Source organism: Trachurus japonicus, chromosome 11, assembly GCF_045865225.1.
Source record: "Trachurus japonicus isolate A0001 chromosome 11, Traja_1.0".
Classification (NCBI taxonomy): Eukaryota; Metazoa; Chordata; class Actinopteri; order Carangiformes; family Carangidae; genus Trachurus; species Trachurus japonicus.
This window is the reverse complement of record NC_140917.1, coordinates 32,651,998-32,672,527: the sequence shown is the minus strand read 5'-3', so window position 1 is coordinate 32,672,527 and position 20,530 is coordinate 32,651,998. Positions and strand designations below refer to the sequence as shown.

At 44.3% G+C, this 20,530-nt stretch overlaps 1 protein-coding gene across 2 annotated transcripts in view; it reads right to left on the bottom strand.

Moving 5' to 3' along the window:
• Nucleotides 1-20,530, bottom strand: part of hivep3a (HIVEP zinc finger 3a) — a 48,103-nt gene that overhangs the window by 3,776 nt on the left and 23,797 nt on the right. Inside the window, exons 2-7 of one of the 2 annotated variants that reach the window (XM_085792316.1) lie at nt 19,539-19,575; nt 11,471-15,695; nt 10,321-10,508; nt 7,051-7,160; nt 6,872-6,946; nt 2,468-3,099 (exon numbers count right to left, since the gene is read on the bottom strand). In XM_085792316.1, the coding sequence (XP_085648442.1) occupies nt 2,468-3,099; nt 6,872-6,946; nt 7,051-7,160; nt 10,321-10,508; nt 11,471-15,334 (4,869 nt within the window). In that variant the 5' untranslated portion in view covers nt 15,335-15,695; nt 19,539-19,575. The remainder of the gene's footprint in view (nt 1-2,467; nt 3,100-6,871; nt 6,947-7,050; nt 7,161-10,320; nt 10,509-11,470; nt 15,696-19,538; nt 19,576-20,530) is intronic. The other variant, XM_085792315.1, reaches the window with a different exon arrangement.

The window sequence follows — 20,530 nt, the reverse complement described above, 5'->3', positions numbered from 1 at the left end:
ATGGAATCTGGAATCAAATTGATCAGGGACCATGGCAACAGGCAGCAAATTGATTGTGGAGATCACCTGGCAGCAGCCTGGTCCCCGTGGTTACAGGTGCAACACCCTGCCCTGCAGTGACGCTGACTGCGGTCAGAGGTGAGCGCACCAGCGTTTTCCACTGTTATTACGTCTGAGCGTTACAAGGCGGCCGGCCTGAGAGCCGGAGGAGCAGGAGCACAGACAGGAAACAACAAACACATCTCCTGGTGAGGTTCTGCGGTTGAAAACAAATGTCTGGATTTTCCCACACTTGCAGATGGAGTGAGGTAATGGGCACATTCCTTGGAAATCTAACGAGAGCAGAGGGCTGTCCAAATCCTAAAATCATCAAGTCCACTTTCTGTGGTCTTCCAGAGAGTCCACGTAAGACCAACAGAGAAACAAACTGCACTGGGACTTTCCTCATTAACGTCAACATGGGAAATACCCACTTTGTGCCACATGTTGAGGATTTGATGTGTTAAAGTTCTATTGCCAATAACAACTATTACATTATTTAATGTATCCTGTCTCCATGTACGACCAGTGTGTGAGGAGAAGAACTTTAACCACAGCCATGGAAACAAGTAAAGAAGTCCTATGTAACATTGTCCAGTGCCTCTATAGACCTGGTATGAGGACAAAGATATCATCATTATTCTATTATTAGACATATACTGGAACTGCATCAACATATTTTAAGGTATTTCTGATAGATATTCTCTATTATGATATTTTTATGCAAAACTCAAATGTAAGATTCTGTAAAACACATTTATCCTACATCTATACATTTAGAAAACAGCTCACTTTCCCGTGGTTACATGTACAGTGTATCTACTATCACAGTAGAGGAGTTAGGGTCAGTATCTGTAAAGAGTTAGATCACATTAGCCACCATAAGCTACTGCTCATACCAGACTATGTTAAAGGGATAGTTCAACATTTTGGCAAATTGGCCAATTACAATAACCCCGCCCTATAGTCTTAGGAGTAGGTTCGTTACAGTGCAAGCTATTTTTATAATTTATGCAAATCTGCTCATGCGCATTCGCGTCAGGGGCAGTTTTTCGGTAAGCAGTCTCTGCATTTGCCCCGAAAACAACTCTGTCTCGTAATGTTGCGTTATTATCTCATAGCGTGGTGAATGTGCAGGTCACAACTTGTCCACCAGAGCGTTTTGGAGTTGTTGGATTGTGTATTTGACGAGTTTGATGAGGGAAACCAAGAAATCCCATTAGCCTCCGTAGCGTAGCTCTGAGCAGCTCACGGTTCTGCTCCGCTGTTCTAAAAATAGCTTGCACCGACAATTAAAGGTAACGAACCTACTGCTATGACTATAGGGATTATGGCAATGGGCCAGTTGGCCAAAATGTTGAACTATCCCTTTAAGTTGTAGCAGCAAATCCCAGAGAGTGGTCAAACAATCAACAAGATATTATTTAGGTATTTCCTCTTTTAAAAGTTCTATAGTTATTATCTTATATTATTATAACCCCAACATGAACTAGTGCCTGATCACTGCAGAGCTATGGAAGCTTTGAAGTGAATTAAATAAAAGTTTATAACTTTTTTTTCCTAAAAATCCAGATGCAGTGGTTGCATAACATAGAACACAGTCAATAATATAATATGTAAAAGAAAAACAAAGTGCATTAAGCAGATCTCCATGAGCCAGGACAAAGACAGAGTGAAGCTACCATGAACAGAGGTCTCTTTTTTTTTTCCAGCCCTGTAGAGAATGTGAATTAGAGCCTGCTCCTCCGGGACCTATATTAGTGTGCAGAGGAAGTGCTGTGGTTACACCATAACATAACCACAAGTTTGGAGTAGGCATGTTTTTTTATTTTATTTTATTAGGCTGAACTGAGATATTGGCCCATGTTGTTTTTTTTTCGTCGTCGACATGTGGTTCCAATCTTTGGTATTTAACGATCGGCCCCTCGTCTCGTTTTATCAGCGGCTGCCCAGGGAAAACATGTTGTGTCTATTTGGGAGCTCTCCTGCATTATTTTAAGGCCGGAGCTGCAGGCTGGGTTTGACTGATATAAAACAAGAAGAGTTGCCTTTCCTTCCTTTTCCAATAAATGTGTGACTTTTAAATAACCTCATATGTACCAGCCTATCTATATTTGCTCTCCATGTTGACTTACTGGGATTTAACTGAGCCACACAAGATTAGCTTTGTGAGCCAAACGCTGATTTATTTAAAACTGTAGGCTAAACTAACAGAAACGGATCAAGTCACAGGTGAGTGAAGACGGTGGTTTGTACAAAAGCCACGTTCTGACCGCTGGTAATTATACACAAATGATTATAAACACGGCAAATCCAGACTATAACACAAACAAACAAACAAAAAAAAAAGTATTATTATCAATCCAAACCGTGCCAACAGTTTGTGTCGCTGTGTTTTTGGAAGCAGAAGCCCGACGGGGGGACTCACCAGTCTGGCCGTGGCCGGTCGGTCCCTCGGGTGTTGACAGGGTTGATGCTGAGCAGAGCTGTCTGCCAGGGAGCCCGGGGGCCCGGAGGACTCTGATCCGTGGGGCTGGACCGTTACAGGAGAGAGACCTCTAACGGGGGAGGCCGGTCTCAGCGGGGAGGCAGAGACCTGACAACTGGTTGGGGAGAGGGAGGGAGGAGGAGGAGGAGGAGCGGGAGGCTGGTGCGGCCTGAGCGACGGGGGATGCGGTGGAGACGGATCCCTCCGTGGAGTCAGGGACTGGGCGGTGGGAGACTGGGAACCTCTGGACGACACGGACGACGACGACGCGTCCAGGCGCCTGCGGGCGAACAGCGCCCTCCTGGACCTGGCCGAGTTCTTCTGAGCAGAATCCGTGGGGTTGAAAGCGAGCGGCTGGCCGGGCTCGGGCTCGGGCTCCATGGGCTGGCCTCCTGAACCAGCCCTCTCACTATCAGAGGACTGGCAGCTTTCAGACACCTTGGACCAGCTGTCTTCACATCTGCCATCCTTGCCCTTGGCACTGTCGTCCCCATCACGTCCACCTCCTCCCACATCACAGCTCTGCTGACCTTTCTGTTTATCTGGGTGAACTGGCTGGTCCTCACACACTCCTAGGACAGAGACAAATCCACTGTTGAACACATTTTGCTTTCTCTACACTTTTCTGACTGAAACTAATTCCATTACTCTTTTAGGAGTGTTGGTGCCTATAAGAAGATATACAAGAATTAGGGTCAAAGCACACTTTATCTACTTATTTTTCTTCTATTTTATGAACATGGGGCATGATTTTATCCATTATACCCAATTTTATCTTAAGGGATAGTTAAACATTTTGGCAAATGTGCCTATTGCCATAATTCATATATAGTCATAGATTCATTAAATTTAATTGAATGAAATAATCATGAATAACTATGTAACATTATGACATATGAAGCAAAAACTCAGAACTACTTGCACTTTTGAAATCACTCCGTCCAGCAGCCGTGTCTGGAATGTACTGTAGTTCAGACTACGCTTTTTTTTTTTTTTTTTTAAAGTATATTTTTTGGCGTTTTTGCCTTTTTTATTTGATAGGATATAGTAGACATAGACAGGAAAGAGGGAGGCAGAGAGAGGGGGAATGACATGCAGGAAAGGTCTGCCCGGCGCGGGATTCGAACCGGGGACACCTGCGTTGAGGACTGTAGCCTCTACATGGGGCGGCCGCCTTAACCACTGCGCCACGCACCGCCCCCAGACTACGCATTAGCCTTGAAAACAGTTAACTCTGTCTCGTAACGTTACATTATTATTTCATAGCGTGGTGAATGTACAGGTCATAACTTCTCCACAAGAGTGTTTTGGAGTTGTTGGATTGTGTGTGTATAGTTTGATGAAAGGGGACCTGTACCATTCACCTCTGTTGTGTTAGCTGAGCAGCTCACGTCTCTGCCCTGTGGATCTCAAAACAACATGCACCGATAATTAAAGGTAATGAACCTACTCAGGGATTATGGCAATGGCGAATTTGCCAAAAAATGTTGAACTATTCCTTTAATGGTTATTACTGCTGTGACGGACTTTGATTTGATTTGATTTGAGATATTTATTGACAACAGACAAATGTTTAAACGTGAAAACATACATCGACACAACTGCTGCCAAAGGGATAAAAACACAAAAAAGCCGACATCTTATTTCCATCGTGGTCCCTTAAACTGTGACTGTTGTTTTTATTATTATGATTGTCGTCTTGTATTGTTGCCTTTTACTGCACACCAAATTTCCCCTTGAGGGAAACTCTGAACTCTGATAACATTCTGTACGGTTGGATAGCGGTAGCCCAGGTAGATGGGGAATGGGGATGGCTGACAGCGGTGACTGCTTTGTTGTGACATCACAAAGTCACAGAGGTCCAGACGGCAGGTTTTAAAGCTCAGCTGTGTGAATTTCTCTGTGGATTGAGGCTGCCTTATAAGAGCACACTGACATCCACCTTTATATGGCATTAGATCTTTCAGCATTGGCCTCGTCTACAGCACACACACCTGAAACTACTTCCCCGTTTTGGCTTTTGTTTCAGTCCCTATCATTAAATTATCGTAGGAATGGATGAAATTTCATTTCATGTTACGAAAACCTGACATTTCCTCACCGCAACCGATGTGAACACATGTCGACGGGCTAAAAATCAAACTGACTACAGACATCACTGAGCTGTGCTGGGGCCAGCTACTACCAGCCAAGTACATTCTTTCCCTGGGTGTGTAGCATGCGATCGCCTCTTTCATGTTCCCATGGATCTTCCATCTCATAACTTGTGCGCCCAAGATCCTGACACGCTGCTGATTGTTTACACTTGTCTTCAAGTTGAAGTTCAAACAAAGTGGCATGTCATGTAAGTTGACGGACATATCCTTTAAAAGGTTCCAACAGTTGTAAAGAGACCACCTCTGTTGTTGAAGTTAAGGAAACAACTGAGACCCAGCTCAGTGATCTCACTGCAGCTGTGATTTACTGGATGTACCAGTACATTGACAACAGTTATTAATAATATCCCTGTCCTTAATGATGAATAAAGCACATGGTTTTATTCTGTTGGTCTGGAATATGTAATTATATGCAATTTAACTATATCTTATTGCTAATATAAGTTTGATAGATGAGTCTCCTGCCTGTGCTTTGGTTGACAAAATATTCAGTTAACATTTTTTAAACAGCACCCTCAATGTTATAAACACATAATAAAAAAAAACTAATAGCAATACATTATGATGAGTCACCACGGTTATTATAAAAGTAACATGACCAGCTGATCCCAGAACAGTGCAGGAGAGACAATCTAATTAGCAACTCTAAATGAAAAGTGTGTTTCTTACTTTCTCCGAGCCCTGTCCTTCTGGCTGTTATAACGTAGACCGACTCAGAATGTAGGCAAGAGTCGGTCACAATCAGCAGATGCAAATCTACACCACACGTTCCCACTTCTACAGACAGGAAGTGAAAAGACAGTGTTGTAAATCTAATCAGCTGGACTTATAGGCTGCAGGTGGAAGAGACTCAGGAAGGTTCCTGACTTCCTGACAGCAGCAAAGATCAGAGCTGAGCAAACTCTCTGAATAATGAGGGAAGGAGCTTTGATGCTTCTTATCTTATCTCCACTAGCAGAGGAAACACTGGCCACTGTTCCTTACAACTCTGAGACACCACAGACCCAGGGAAATGTTGGAAGACGTACCAGAGCACCTATTATGTTTGTGGCATGATGCAAAATTAATGGAAATCTTTCTATGACAATATATATGAATTTACTCTCTTTCAAAGCCAGTAAGGAAATGTCATAACAAATAAGCTTATTGGATGTATCGGGGATCATCCCTATGTTCCCCACTTTGTATGGAGCCAGGGAACATAGCACCCTTTTTCTAAAAAAGGGTGCTATGTTCCCCGCTGTGTCCAGACTGGGGAACATGCAATTTTTGTACCCATACCTGGAAGTGGACATCTGGGTGACTTGGCATATTTTTGCCTATTTTTGAGTGAGAAGTTGAGTTTTTCAGAAAAAGGGTCCTATGTTCCCCAGTATGTATTGCGACCAGGGAGCATAGGACGTCTTTTGGGAAAAACAGGGAATATAGGACCCTTTTTGAAAAAGTGGGTCCTATATTCCCTGATCGGGGAACATAGAACCCAGGGAACATAGGTACACTCCCATGTATCGTATAGTAGTTTTTTTTTTTTTTTTGTCTTTAAAAAAAAAAAAAAAAATTCACTCCCACTGGGCAACTTACTTGTGATGTATTTTCTCTGCTACAGTAAATGTAGGTATAAGAATGTCAAAAATGCCCCTTGTTCAGTCTCTTAGTGCTCACTCACACCAGGCAATCATACCGTGCCCAAGCCCCCTAAAATCTATATATATATAGTATGTATTAGGAAGGGAGTGTTTGTCCTTTGTCAATAAAGTTGGTTTGAGAGAAACATAACATAAGTATCAGTCAGAGAAATTATAATAAGTACACACTATTAAGTGTTAGTTAAGCTTAAATACTGAATTCATCATTTACAGTAACACATGAATACTCATTAGTATGTAGTTTATAAACACAGTTAAAAATGTTTTACTCATTGATAAACACTAACTGTATTTATAAACTACATACTAATGAGTATTCAAGCGTTATGAATGAAGAATTCAGTATTTATTCATGCTTCCCTGATGCTTAATACTGTGTACTTACTATAAAGTGTTACTGATTTTTCTCTTTAGTCTGTACAAATTCTCCACTACCTCTCATTGACCTGACCGGGGAAAAGGAGGAGCCTAAAAAGCGTTAAAGCATTAAAAAAACAAGGGGTAGAAAGATTCATGAAGGTGAATATGATGGTATACTGTACCTTCATCTGTGGCGCCTCTATAACAACAGGTCTCTGCTCCATGGGGCTCAGATCTCACATGTTCGCTGAGACTCCCTGTAAATACACAGAGGACAGAGTGAGATGTCTGACAGAACAGAAGCATCATGTTCCTGTCTGGCCATCGACCACTGCCCCCCCCTCTCCCGCCCCCTCCTCACCTTCGGCTTTAAAAGCAACGTCACAGCGACTGCAGATGCACGGAGACGACTCAGAGGAGCGGTCGGCGGTGCACTCCTCCCCCTCGGCTCCACCCGGCTTCTCATTTGATCTGTAGACGTAAAAAGAGAGCGAGAGGGGTTGAGCCTTGTCCTCGGAGCTGTCGGTTGTCTATTGATGCTCTCTGGATGGTGACAATTAGTGGTGTAGTCTCATTTTTTGTAGTGGGTATACTGCTTTTTAGGTGGGTAAACTGTACATACTTGTATCACTTGTGGTTCTCAACCTTTTTTATATCAAGGAGGACCCCAAAATTGACACAAATTAGACCACGGACCCCCATTGGACAAAATTTAGAAGCAAACACCAGAAATACACAAACAATCAATGTATGTTTGAATTAGGCATACATTTTTGAAAGATTAGAGAGAAATTTCTGGGAAAAAAAGTGGTGCAATTTCTCCAAAAAAGTTGAAACATTTCTAGAAAAAAGTGGTAAAAATTTTCACAAAAAAAAAAAAAGTTAATTTTTTTTTTAGAAAAAAGTGGTAAAATTTAGCAATTTAAAAAAAATAAAATAAAAATCTGGTTAAACTTTCTCAGAAAAAGTGATAAAATTTCTCAAAGAAATTCTAGGAAAAGTGGTAAAAAAAAATAATACAAAGAGGGGTAAAAATTTCTTTAAAAAATAGTAAAAAAGTAGAACAGAAAAATTGAAAGGAAAAGTGGAAAATTTCAAAAAAGAAAAGAAAAAAAATTAAAACAATTAAAAAAGTGAAAAAAGTCTAGGATAAAGTGGTAACATTTCAAGAAAAAGTTGGGGACCCCCTTGAACCCTGTCAACCCTCCCACTTTGAGAACCATTAACATGTAGTTTTGTTGTACTGGGTATACTGAAATATTTATGCATTTTCAGTGGGCATACTGACTATACCTGAGTATCACATAGACTACACCACTGGGGACAATCAATATGAGTCGTAACAGGAGCTGACAGACAGGCAGCGGCCACTTTAGCACCTGTAAGCAGCTTTTCAGTGCCTGTGTTTACCCAGGGTAAGTGCGCTATCTGGCCCCGCGCTACGCAGTGAGCTCACACTGTGGCAGCTGGGTCTGGGGTCCAACCCCGCATGTACACTGAGGGTCTCACAGCGAGGCACCCACTTCAGCCTCAACAGAGCTGCTTTCATAAGCCAAAGCCAGACCCCTCCCTCTGCCTTATAACCCCCATCACGGCTCCTCACACCACCGCTGTGTCCAAACAAGGGGGAGCCTACGATGTGGCCCAAGGTCCGGAGGGTTTGCTGCAGCCGGGCCAATAAAAACAGCTCCGAGAGGGAGGGAAACCCTGGCCCAGACCAGCTGCTGCCCCAAATAAGCATGAAAAACACAGAAAATGAAAACACATTCCTACGACAAACAATCGTTCTGATTATAATCGGCTGTTTTTTCTTCTATTTTCACTGCAGGCTTCGCGGCTGGATAAACTCTGCAGGTATCATAAAGGGCGGCTTTTACAGTCTCGAAGAAAAAACTCTCTCTCAGTTTAATGAAGGAGAAACACTTTGCCTGGACTCTGCGCTCCCACACCGTAAAGCAGCTATATATTCATAGCCCTTTTCTTGCAGCACCCATTGATTGAGTGTTTGTGCCCTTGTCTTCCCCCAAGCCGGTAATAAAAAATGTCAGGATTGGACTAACTACCTCTCTGCCTACCGTTTTGTCTTTTTGTGGCTCAGACAGACCGAACAGACGGAGAAGGAGAGAGCGAGCAGGCGTGAGGGTGACTCACTCTTTTAAGGAAAGCTGTGATGAGCGTCAACATGAGCCACAACAGGGATTTGTTCACAGACACACTCCCGAAAACCAAAAAAAGAGACACACAGATGGCGGCTCTCTGCGCCCGTCGCCTGCACCGCTTTGCTGCGGTGTTTATTTCTGATGGGTATCACAAGTCCTGAGCGAGGCTGCTTTAACACCACTGAAAATGTATTTCATAAGATATGTGTGTGTGTGTGTGTGTGTGTACTTCAGCTAAGACACATAAATAACAGAACTGTGTTCAAACTAATTCAAACTTTCATTTCCACGCGTCACTTTAGAGTTTCAGTGAATTTGAGTCATTTAATGTATTGGTAACTTCTCTCTGATTTTGGTTCTTTAACTATTTGTGGTGCACTTGAATAGAAAATAACATCATACTAGTAGGCCTAAATAGTGGATCTGTATGTCCTTAAACTGCATTAAACTTTGCAAATGTTTTGCTCAGGACCTGAGGAAGTGCAGTTTTAACTGTCAAGTGTTGGTGGAGCAGAGGAGCTACACATGATGAGCTGAAGCCACAGCATCCCGGAGAGCAGCGCAGCACAATGTATCCAAAGCCAAACCTAATGTATTAGAATTATTAAGAAGTGGAAGAAAATGACTTATACTGTGTCACCTTATTCTGTTGGACCCTGCATTGTTTATTACTGTTGACGGCCAGGTATGTGAGAGAAAATCTAAATCACACCTAGGTTCCTGTCTATTGTTACCTGTAGTCTGTAAATGGTTATTGCTTTTTATGCTGATGTCATTAATCCACATCATCACCATTTTAAGTTTAAAGTCACATTCTTCATCTTAAGTATAAATATGGTTTCTCAAATTCAGACTGTGACACACAGATTAAATCTATCAAGAATCACACTGTCGAGAGGAGTTCCTAATATTTGGTCAATCTTTATTTAAATGAGATGGGCAAAATATTAGGAACACATCTCAATCAGATTCAATGAAAATTGAGTGAGTGAAACCTAAAGTGAAAATATCTCCTTAGAGTGAGGCACATCAATCCTTTTGAATCAGATTTGTACATTATGAATCTGACTTTCAATTCAAATGCAACACAATATGACTAATAACACATGCACATATGTAGATATGTAGTCATTCCATTGGTGTCAGTGTGAGAGAATGCAATGTGCTGTCGCTCCATGTGAATGGCTGTGACGGCTTGTGTAAATGAATCTCTGCGGGGGCACAGGAAGCTGGGTAGTTTCCTGGCTGCAGCCCCTCAACAGACGGGCTCTGCTGGTGCAGACAGCCGACCCCTGGCCTCTCCCAACATGGTGGACAGACAAACAGTTTCCAAAACATACCACACCATGTGACACAAGCCTTCAACACTTGAAGTAATCAATATAAATATCTGCAATATGTCATCGGTAAAACTGATGTGAGCAGCTGACTTCCTATTGCATAGCACAGAGCTGTAGGGAAGTCACACTCACCCTCTCTCAGAGATCCAAACTTCAGGAGGTTGTTCATTCCTGGAGCATGGCCTGACTTCCTCTTCCTCCTTCTTCTCCTTCTTCTCTTCCTCCTTCCCCTCCTGGCTGTTTGATGTGTCTGATGATTTTTGTCCCTTTCCCTTTCCCTCTCCCTCGTGGTCTCTGAGGTGCGACCGGCTGTTGAAGACCTACACTCGAAAGAAACATGGGCAAATTCACCAATTCTGCTCCAGCATGCCCAAGGGAGACAAAAGATTGGGAATTCTCATTGAACATTGTGTTTTATATCATTTGATGAAGAACATTTGTTTCCCCTGTGTGTTGTAATTGATTGTTTTTATGATTATCTTGTCAACATTCTTTTTCAGTAAAAATTAATTATCATTTTAGAGATTAAAAATATAAATTTGTGCCATGCCAATGCCCTGTTTTAAATCTTAAAGGGATGTTTCAACATTTTGAACAAATTTGCCTATTGCCATAATCCCTATAGTTTTAGGAGTAGGTTCATTACCTTTAATTTTCGGCGAGGCGAGGCGAGGCAGAGACGAGGCGAGGCAGAGACGTGAGCTGCTCAGCTAACGCAACCGAGGTTCACTGTATTTCCATGTTTCCCTCATCAAACTAAATAGACAACCCAACAACTCCAAAACACTCTTGTGGACAAGTCGTGACCATGCAACATTACGACACATGAAGCAAATACTTGGAACTACTTGCGCTTTTGCAGTCACTCTGCTGAGCAGCCGTGTCTGGGATGTAGTTCCGGCTATGCATTTGCCTTGAAAACAACTCTGTCTCGTAATGTTACATTATTATTTCATAGCATGAAAGACAGAGTTGTTGGATTGTGTATTTGATGAGTTTGATGAGGGAAGGCGGACATACCGCGTGCTGTGCAGAGCTCATGTCTCTGCCCTGCTGATCTAAAAACAGCTTGCACCAACAATTAAAGGTAATTAACCTACTCCTAAAACTATAGGGATTATGGCAATAGGCCAATTTGCCAAAATGTTGAAAAATACCTTCAACAAGTCTATAAACAATGAATATGAACACTTTAGGATCATTTAATAGTGTTGGTATTCTTTAATTTTCTAATACAATATTGATCAAAAGTGACAATCAGTGGTTGGTGCAATGTAATTACCTCACTGGACCATGGCCTTTTGATGTCCTCTTGCTCCATTGACTCAGTTGTCGTGACTGACATGGAGGATATAGTGTAGATGGAGGGGCTGAGTCTCTGCTTAGAGTGCAGCAGAGAGAGAGCCGTCTTGCTGGAGAGGCCAGGTGGGTTGGGGTCATAGCTGCTAGTGGACCATGATGAATACACTGAGGGCTTCTGTTCACCCAGAGCTGAAGGGTTTGGTTTAACGTAGTTCAAATAGCACCAGCTATTACAGGTGCTGGACAGCAGGCTGGGGTATGAAGGTCCGACATGTGTGACGGGAGAACAAACACCTGGTAAACACGGTTGAGCCTCACGTTTTAGTTCCTGGTTGCACGTGTCCACCGATGCCTTGTCAACACATCCCACTTCCCTCTCTTCTTCTTCTTTCACTCGTTTCTGCTGCTGCTGGGACTCGGGTGGGAGCTCTATACTGTTCGAAGGAGAAAGCATGCGTTTGTTGCCCCCTGAGCCTGATAACCTCTGATCATCATCATCAGACCACAGCTCAAAGTCTGGACCTGAGTTCCTGTGGTTCCTGTATTCAGCTGTTAGAACACCTACATTGTGTGAAACAGCATCAACGGCCTCCTGGGGCCTCGGGGAGCTGGCCTGAGACAGTGTGGTGTATATGGCACACGCCGGGGTGAGGGTGTCTGTTTGGAGACGCACCGCTACTGAAGGTGATGTGGCTGGCCTCAGTAACTCCAGACTGGATGTGATGTGAGGGACAGAGTGTTGGATATGAGAGCGACTTACTCGATTGTCTGAATAATCTTCATGTCTTAGAGGAATCTCCAGCTTCAGCCCTGTAGACATGGGGAGGTAGCGAGCTCTGGCTGCCCCTGATGGTCCATGTGTTGAGTAGGGCTGTGGTGCTTGGGGAGGGGGCTGTCTGGTATTGATGCCTGAGGCATCTTCCTTTAGAGGATCTACAGAAGGACCATGGGTATGAGGGAGTTCTGTGCTGCCTGATAACTGAATATTTTGACTAAGTTTCCACTGAGAGAAGATCTCTTTGCATTGCGATCTAACGGGATTACGCAAGACTGTATCGCCTGATAAAGGAGAAGAAGGTGCCCTACTGTAACACACAGAGGTTGGACTTGCTTGAGAGGATGTGCTAGTTGTGACTTGTTCAGCACTACTGCTTGATATGGCACACTGGTCTTCCTCTTCTTCATCTGGATCTCTGATTGCAGTGTGTCTTATGAGGAGACATTTCCTTCTTTCCCTCCAGCCAACTGCAGAGCGCTCTGGAGACAGACAGCTGTAGTCAAAAGACTTACTGCGGGTCTCAGCCATTAGGACACTTGGTTGTGGGTCATGAGGTGCCTGCTCAGAGGCCGAGCGCCTCATCTCTCTGTGCTGATGCACCCCAGGAACCGTTAGCATATGAAGAGCTCTTGACCTCCTCAGTGGTGATGACGTTGCGATGTCCATGTCGGGTCTGTTCGACTCCTCAAAGGATGTGGAACGACTTGATGCATAAGACGCACTACTGTCCTGACTGGGGCTGCGGGGCAAAGATATCGAGTCAAAACTGGATTCCCCCGAGGACTGGGCAGCCTCAGCTAGACGTAAACGCTTCTTCTTTGGAGGAAGTTTCTCAATAGGGAGTTGGGCCAGAGAAGGGCTTCTCTGAGGCCACTGGAATTCATCAGGTTTCTCTGAATGTTTGGCTATGGAGGTTGGATCTACTGAGATGGCCGTGCTCATGTTAGAATCCTCCGTCACCAGTATCTCTGGAACTTGCACATTGTGCTGGCGGACCAGCTTTCGGGTCGCCAGTTTGGTCGGTTGCTGTTGGGGTTGCTTCTGAGGCAGCTGTTCATCATGAGGTGGAGAGTTCTTTGTTGCCTCAGCAACTTGATTCTCATTGCACAGAGATTCCTGTTTTTCAAATGAACTTGTATGTTGAATTACTGAACAAGTTTGCAATGTAGGTCTTCTGGAGCCCTCGTAAGGGATGTTGCTTTCATCTTTACCCTGCCCAGACAAGAGGGCAGGAGACGGTAATGATGGGGAAGAGGGTTCATCAAATTCAAAACTCTCTTCTTTTCTCCTCTTGCGCACCGCTGAGGCCCCTGCTTTGACAGCATGGTTAATTAGCTGTGAGAACTCCATTTGACTAATTACTACCTCGTTTCTGGGGTGATGTGCTAAGCACATGCTTTGCTTGTGTTTCTTGTAACCTTCCCAGTCTTTACATCCAGTCCCACAGGCCTCACACTCATATGGCTGGGGTTGACTTTGCTTGTGGTCAGGCACAGTGGTTATGCTGTCCAGGTAAAATGAATGGGGACCATCCTGTTCCTCTTTTGTGAATTCGGCACCCAGCGGGATTTCAATGGCTGGTTGCCGTCTAAGCATCCCATAACGCCGGGACGCCGCTAATTCCGAAGGCGGTCGTTCATCGAAGGACTGACTCAGGCGGAATTTGCTGGGGCCGCCACTTGGGGTGTCAAATGAACTGGCTGCTGATGGCATCGAGTGGCTTCTCACCAGAGGGGCAGTAGATGTTTGGCCAGCTGGCTGCTCCACGTTTTGTGGTTGATGATGAAATTTTTCACATGGAACTCCCATGGTGATGGAGCCACTGTTTTTATAAACCAGATCTCCAGGTTTCTGGCTCTGAATGAGGGGCTCCTTCATCGTGGAGATCTTTTGAGACTCTGAACTATTCTTTCGGGACAGAGAGAATCTCCTTGGTTTTACACTGTCAATTTTACTTGTGTCAACCACTGCCTCATTGATGGTGATGAGCTTGGTAATGTGGTCAATGACCTGCTTCTTGGGCACTGTGAAAGGGATGCTTTTTTCCTTCTGATCAGAGGGCTGCTGGTTGTGATGACGGGACATCCTCTGTAGGTGTCCAAGACGTCCATATTTGCCGAGGATGATCTCTGCATAGCTTTTGGCACTTGTGTTCGGGGGACTGTCCTGTGACTGCTCAGTACTTTCCGAGCGAGAGAAATAGCCAGATTCTGTACTGCCTTTGCTGCCTAGAATTAAAGATGAGGTCTTTTCATCTGATGAATCTTGAGGGCCATGTTTCCCTCTGCTTAGACGCAAGGCCAATCTCTTCTTCACTGCGAAGGAGTCATCAGTTCCTGCAGTGCTATCTTTGGCCCTGTCTGTTTCATGATTCTTGGCTGAGGACACACTGCTTTGTCTTTCTGTATGGGAAGAGGCTGAGGACAGCTGTCGGGTTTCGTCTTCCGACTCGGTGACTTGCTCCTCTAAAGATCTTGGCTCCCCAAGCGTCAGACCTGCCTTCACCCTGTGGGTATGCGATTTGCGGTGTTTGTATAGGTTACTCTTGGTCTTAAAAGAGAAGCCACATGGGGCACAGGGGTAGGGTCTTTCACCTGTATGGGAGCGAATGTGTTTCTGTAGGACACTAGGTTTTGCACATGCACGGCCACAGTAAGTGCAGACATACTTTCCCGGCCTCTGAGGCTTACGCTCTCGTTTCTGTTTTGGGGTGCCCTCTTGGGTCTCTGGTTTAGCTTGGGTAGGGCTACCTGCAGAGGAAGGTGGGACTCCTGGGGACAAACTAGAACCTGTGGTTGCTTTTGTTGCTTCATGTTTGTCTTCCAGCACTGTATCCGAGTCAGTGCTCTGCCGCTGGTGCCTGAGACGCTTACGTTCAGGATGCTGTCTTCTGGACTGTTTGGGTTGCTGTTGCACGCCATGGGGCTTCTGGGAGCTGGTTTGCTGTTGCTGACCGGGCTGGGAGGGAGACTTGGGCTGCAGGTCTCTTTGAGGAGACTCCGGTTGACAATGTTCTTGATCTCCGGACTGCTCCCCAGTCGTCAGGCGACTATGCAAGGTCTCCATAAAATGGAAAGACAGCCTCAGGTAGACACGTGGGATGCGTCCGCCTGTGCCAGGCTATCAAGTTTGAGCCAAATCATTAACTGGGTAATCAGATTAATGTGGATGAATTCTAACAAATTATTTCCTCTTAAATTGGTGGTCAGGCCTCATAATGTCCACTTGTGTTTCTCAAACTTTAGTGTTTGACATCAGTGAGTCAGTGACATCAGTGAGTGACACCATCAAATGTAGAGCAATGGCAACAAACAGTGCAGCTGTGATAGGTCCTGTGCTGTGGAGTTGGTCCTCTCTCAACCCTAAGTATCCCATCATGAAGCAGTCAGTGGAAAATGAAGTTCTTCCGTCCTTTCAACATGAAGATCTGTGAAGACAAACAACTCATTATAGAGACAGAACAGTGCATGCAATTCAGTTTTGAAACACAGATAACCCCCTGACCCTCCTCTTGCTAAATATAGATATTTATGTTTCATGCCTTACATAATCCACTGTATGTGTCATAACATTCAGCTTTCGCTTTCCCCTGGCTGCTGAATATGTTTAAATTAGATTGGTTTATGTAATTTTTTTTTTTTTGGTACAAAAGGACATAAACATGCAGCAAGTAGAAATAATGATTCTTCTAACTTTTCCCTCCCCAAGAGAGGAAACATGTCCAACCACTGTGACAGCAACATCTCAATAACCGCCTCATTTGAAATCGTCACGGTCTTTAACGATTTCTAATCAACTGCGCGTTGCTTATTTCAAAGCCACAGAGCACAATGTTTTCATGTTGGACTAGCACCACATTACATATCTCACCCATTCCAATAAAACAAATCACATCTTCCTGCTGCAAGACAGACCAAAAAAGAGAACCAAACAAAAAAACCCCACAGTTTATCATTTTCACACGGGAATACAAAGATCCTCCTGGTTGAGGAAGGTTACATCACTCCCAGCAGTAAATGGAAATCACTTCAGTGATGCTTTCCTCTTCATATCAAAATGTGTCATAAAAATACTTTTTTTTCCTTTCGAGGTCCTTATGAAATTCCTTTACTTCAACTTTTCTTTGCATAATTAATTACACCTAACTAAAGCACTGATCAGTGTAACATGCCCTAATTAATGCTCCGTATTTGATGTCTTGTGTCATCCAATATCACACCATGCTTCCCTCAAAATGATGATCATACAGAGATGCAGTGCAATAATACAGCACTAGAGCAAATGTGTGGCTTTACCTGCTTCTTCATCTCAGAGCATACAGATCATTTTTACTGAGTGACTGTGATTTTAGACACTTCAAAATGACAAACCAAATGAAAGCTCGAGATAGCTGTGAGTGCATACACAAGGTGACTCAGTGGAGATACTGAAGAAAACTCCCAGTGTTTTTTTGTGCCAGCATACTGAAACAGTAAACAAGGCATCCCACGCACTGACCAGCTGGTTTCTACACCCACGTCCTGGTGGAAGACGGCAAAGATGCTGGATTGCATCCAAATGACTGATAACAGGTTGATAACCATCTTTGGTTCAACTTGTGAGAACATTCTAATGCTAGCCTCAGATGACTGTAAAAACCCTAAACACTTTTCTTCACAACAATAAAAGCAGACATAACATACATGGCATGATGTTCTTAGTTTGCAGAAGACCATTCAGATGTCACAGCCTGAATCTCACTGGTAAGGCTAAATGTAGGTCATACAGGTATGGTGTAGCTGGACTAAGAGCTTTTACAGGAACGACTGGCTGAAAATAAGAGCTCAGGCTGTGAGACTGGAGTGAAATTTCAGCTTGAGCACTTGGTACCTTAAAATCACATGATATTTTTAAACTCATGCGATGCATCACACTCGCTCCAGAGCGAACTAAAGACTGTTGATTTGCACCTCTCATGGTGCAAATGAAGCTACAGGCATTTTTCTTCTCTCTCTACATGGATTCTGCTTCCTCCCATCCCTTTGCTATAAATCACATGTCTAGGTGCAATGTTCTCAGTGTTCCAGTCAGACTGCAGTTTGCGAGGACAAATCACTGCATATGTAGCATGAAATGAATATCAACATGGAGATGTTTTTTTTGGTCCTCACACACACATATTTATTATCTTATATCTTTATAGATCATCACTTAAATTACTTAATAAAACATAAAAAAGACTCAAATATGGGTCCTCATGTTTTACACATGAAAGTGTCTTATGAATTCTACTCTACTATGTTTTATAGTTCTTGACTCTTGCAGTATGGGGCTACATTGCTGCTACTAACACATTCTAACTGTATGCATTTGCATTGTGAGTGATGGAAGTGGAACAATAAAGAACCATGTGAAAAAAAATCTGTTTCTGTTGCATCAAATCCGTGCACCTTTCACATATAAAAAGAAAGAAAAAAATCACTGCTTTTTCCATTAAAGTCTTCCAGGAAGCTATGACAGTGAGTCAGAGGGCACACTAGCAGAGTCACTGAATCAACACTTTAATGGAATGAAGCTATGGTTAGTTTGAGGGATTGAACCTATCCTAACCTGCTAATTCATGCCATGACAGTTAGCCTATAAGGAACAAACTCATCAAGCACTGGGCAGCAATAGGAGCAACATGTGCAATGTAAACATTTACTGTCTGTAGATCTGCAAATATATGCGATGTGGACATATTACAGGTACAATCACTGCACCTCCAGTTAATCCCAACGCCTTCTATAAATTTGAGAAACGCTGCATCCATTCACACACGACACAGAAGGAGAATATTGTATAAATGGCTTTTTAAAAATCTTGTCAATTTCCTCTTCTCACACTAATGGGCACCCAGCGGTGGTTCCTATGGTAACGGCCCTAAACCATGTGGTAGCAGATGGAAGGAGAGCTGGAGGGCTAAATTTATCTTCCAGCATCCTCACCGACTACAGAGCGAGAGCGCGAGAGAGGGAGAGGGAGAACGAGGCAGGCGAAGGTGCCTCCCTCCTAGAAGCTACGGCTTTTTTTTTTTTTTGCAGAGGGAATGGTACACATCTCGAAAGAAAATCAATACTTTGGGAGTCTTGAATTTGTACTACACTGATACTCCTCCGTTGGTACAGGGTGGGGGGAATAAGCGAGGAACATGCAGACATGAGGGATGACAAAGAACACCGGACCGATCTCCATGAAAACACCACGCTACGTTACTGTATTCTCGCCGCCAACACGATTTCAGACCTGTCTTTTGTTTTAGAAGAGCAGCCTAAACACAAACGCGAGGGATTTATTGTGTAAAATAACACACGCTGCCTTTGGTTAAAGTCAATTCTCAAACAATAAACAATGGAAATTCAATACATCTGAACGCTGAGAGGCGAAAAAGTGGGAACTTCACTGACAAAAAAAAACCCCCCAAAAAAAACGAGATCCTGCGGACTGATGCGACCTGAGCAACAGTGTCAATGTGCTCATCTGTTGTTGTTGTTCCCAAAAAGTGTATCAGCTGAGCATTAAGCGATGCTGTCAAGTCACAGAGCAGCAGCTTCATCAGCAGCAGCCTGATGGAGGCTCTCCGTCTCCGGGGGGGACGGAGGAGGAGGAGGAGAGCCCTCTGGGAGTCAGCGCATGCACAGCCATCCCTCTGTGTGTGTGTGTGTATATATGTGTGTGTGTCCCCTTGGGAACAACTCCCCAGTCCACAGGAGGACGAGGACATGCCAGGCATTAGGAGGCTGGGATGCACGACACAGGGAGCTCATTCACTTCCCAGTCCGAAGCTGCGAGCTTTAAAACATACACACAGCCCACGAAAAACCCGCTCACTATGTGCACGACACGCTCCCTCTGCTTCATTCACACACAGACACACACACACACACACACACACACACGAGCACCCTCACTGCAGAAGCTGCTCTGTCTGCATAATGTTTAAAAAAAGGCGAAAACATTCGGTTATTTTCAAACGTCTCGCTGCCTGATTCCACAAATTGTTCCTGTTCCTCCATCATCCACTGGTTCATTGATGTAACAGCTTTCTCCACTAACAAAGACCTGAATGAAGAGGAGAGGAGAGGAGAGGAGAGGAGAGGAGAGGAGAGGACACCCCCCCCTCCACCCCCCTTTTCCTCACATCACGTCACTGACATCACCTCACACACACACATCAAAATCACAGCAGATGATGACAAAAAACATATCATTGGCTTTTTCTTTTCTTTTCTTTTCCTTTCTTTTTTTTTACCTGGTAGCAGGTGGTGCTGTCCTCCGCTTGTGAATGACTTGAAGAAGGGAGAGCGGGGACAGGCAGAGAGAGGTGAAGGGAAGGAGGGAGAGAGAGAGAGAGAAAGGATGAATGAGAGTGACAGTGAAGAGAGAGGGGTAATCGAGTCTCGGCTCTACGTGCACTGGGCTGCAAACAGGTAGCTGAGTATATTATGCGTATGAATGAGGAGGAGGGGACACTCTCTCTCCCTGTCTATCTCCACCTCTTTCACACACACACACACACACACACACACACACACCCTCCCTCGCTCAGGTCAAAGTGAAGTAGCAGCTCCTTATTTGGAAGTTGACGTAAGCTTGTGTTGCTTTTGGCAGCGGTGTCGGGCTGCACAGCTGGCAAAGCGGTGAGAGGTAGAGGGGCAGGGTGAGTGGTCGCTGGTTTAATTTGACTGGGAGCTGGGGTGGGTGGGGAAGGGGTGCGGGGGGGCAGAGGGGGTTACTTCATATTTTTAAAACACAGTTTACCCATTCAGGTCTCATTTTTCCATCATAGGCGGAGGGCTACGGCCGCTGCTTTCTGAGAAAACCCTGGAAAATTTGAAAACATATAAGGACCGGCGTGGAAAAAAAAAAGAAAAAAAGAGAAAGAGAAAGAGAGAGGGAGGCTCAGGCGTTCAGTTTTTTAAGAGCAGCTCTGGAGAATGTCCACACACCACAGTGCCAGTGTTCATGCTCCTGCCAGGGGTCCGGCTGAAACGAGTCCAGGCAACTCTGACATCACTGCTCCGCTCTTTTATGCCACGGGTTTTCCCCCCCCTCCGCCAACTGACTTTCCTTTTTTTTTTTTTTTCTCTCTCTCTCTCTCTCTCTCTCTCTCTCGGCAGGCTGAAAGCTCGCAGACATGTGGAGCATTGAGGGAATACCAGCCGGTGGGATGAAGGCAGGCGGTCGGCCGCTCATCTGGCCGGCCGTGAAAAAAAAAAAAGTGGGGAAGCAGAGAGGGGAATG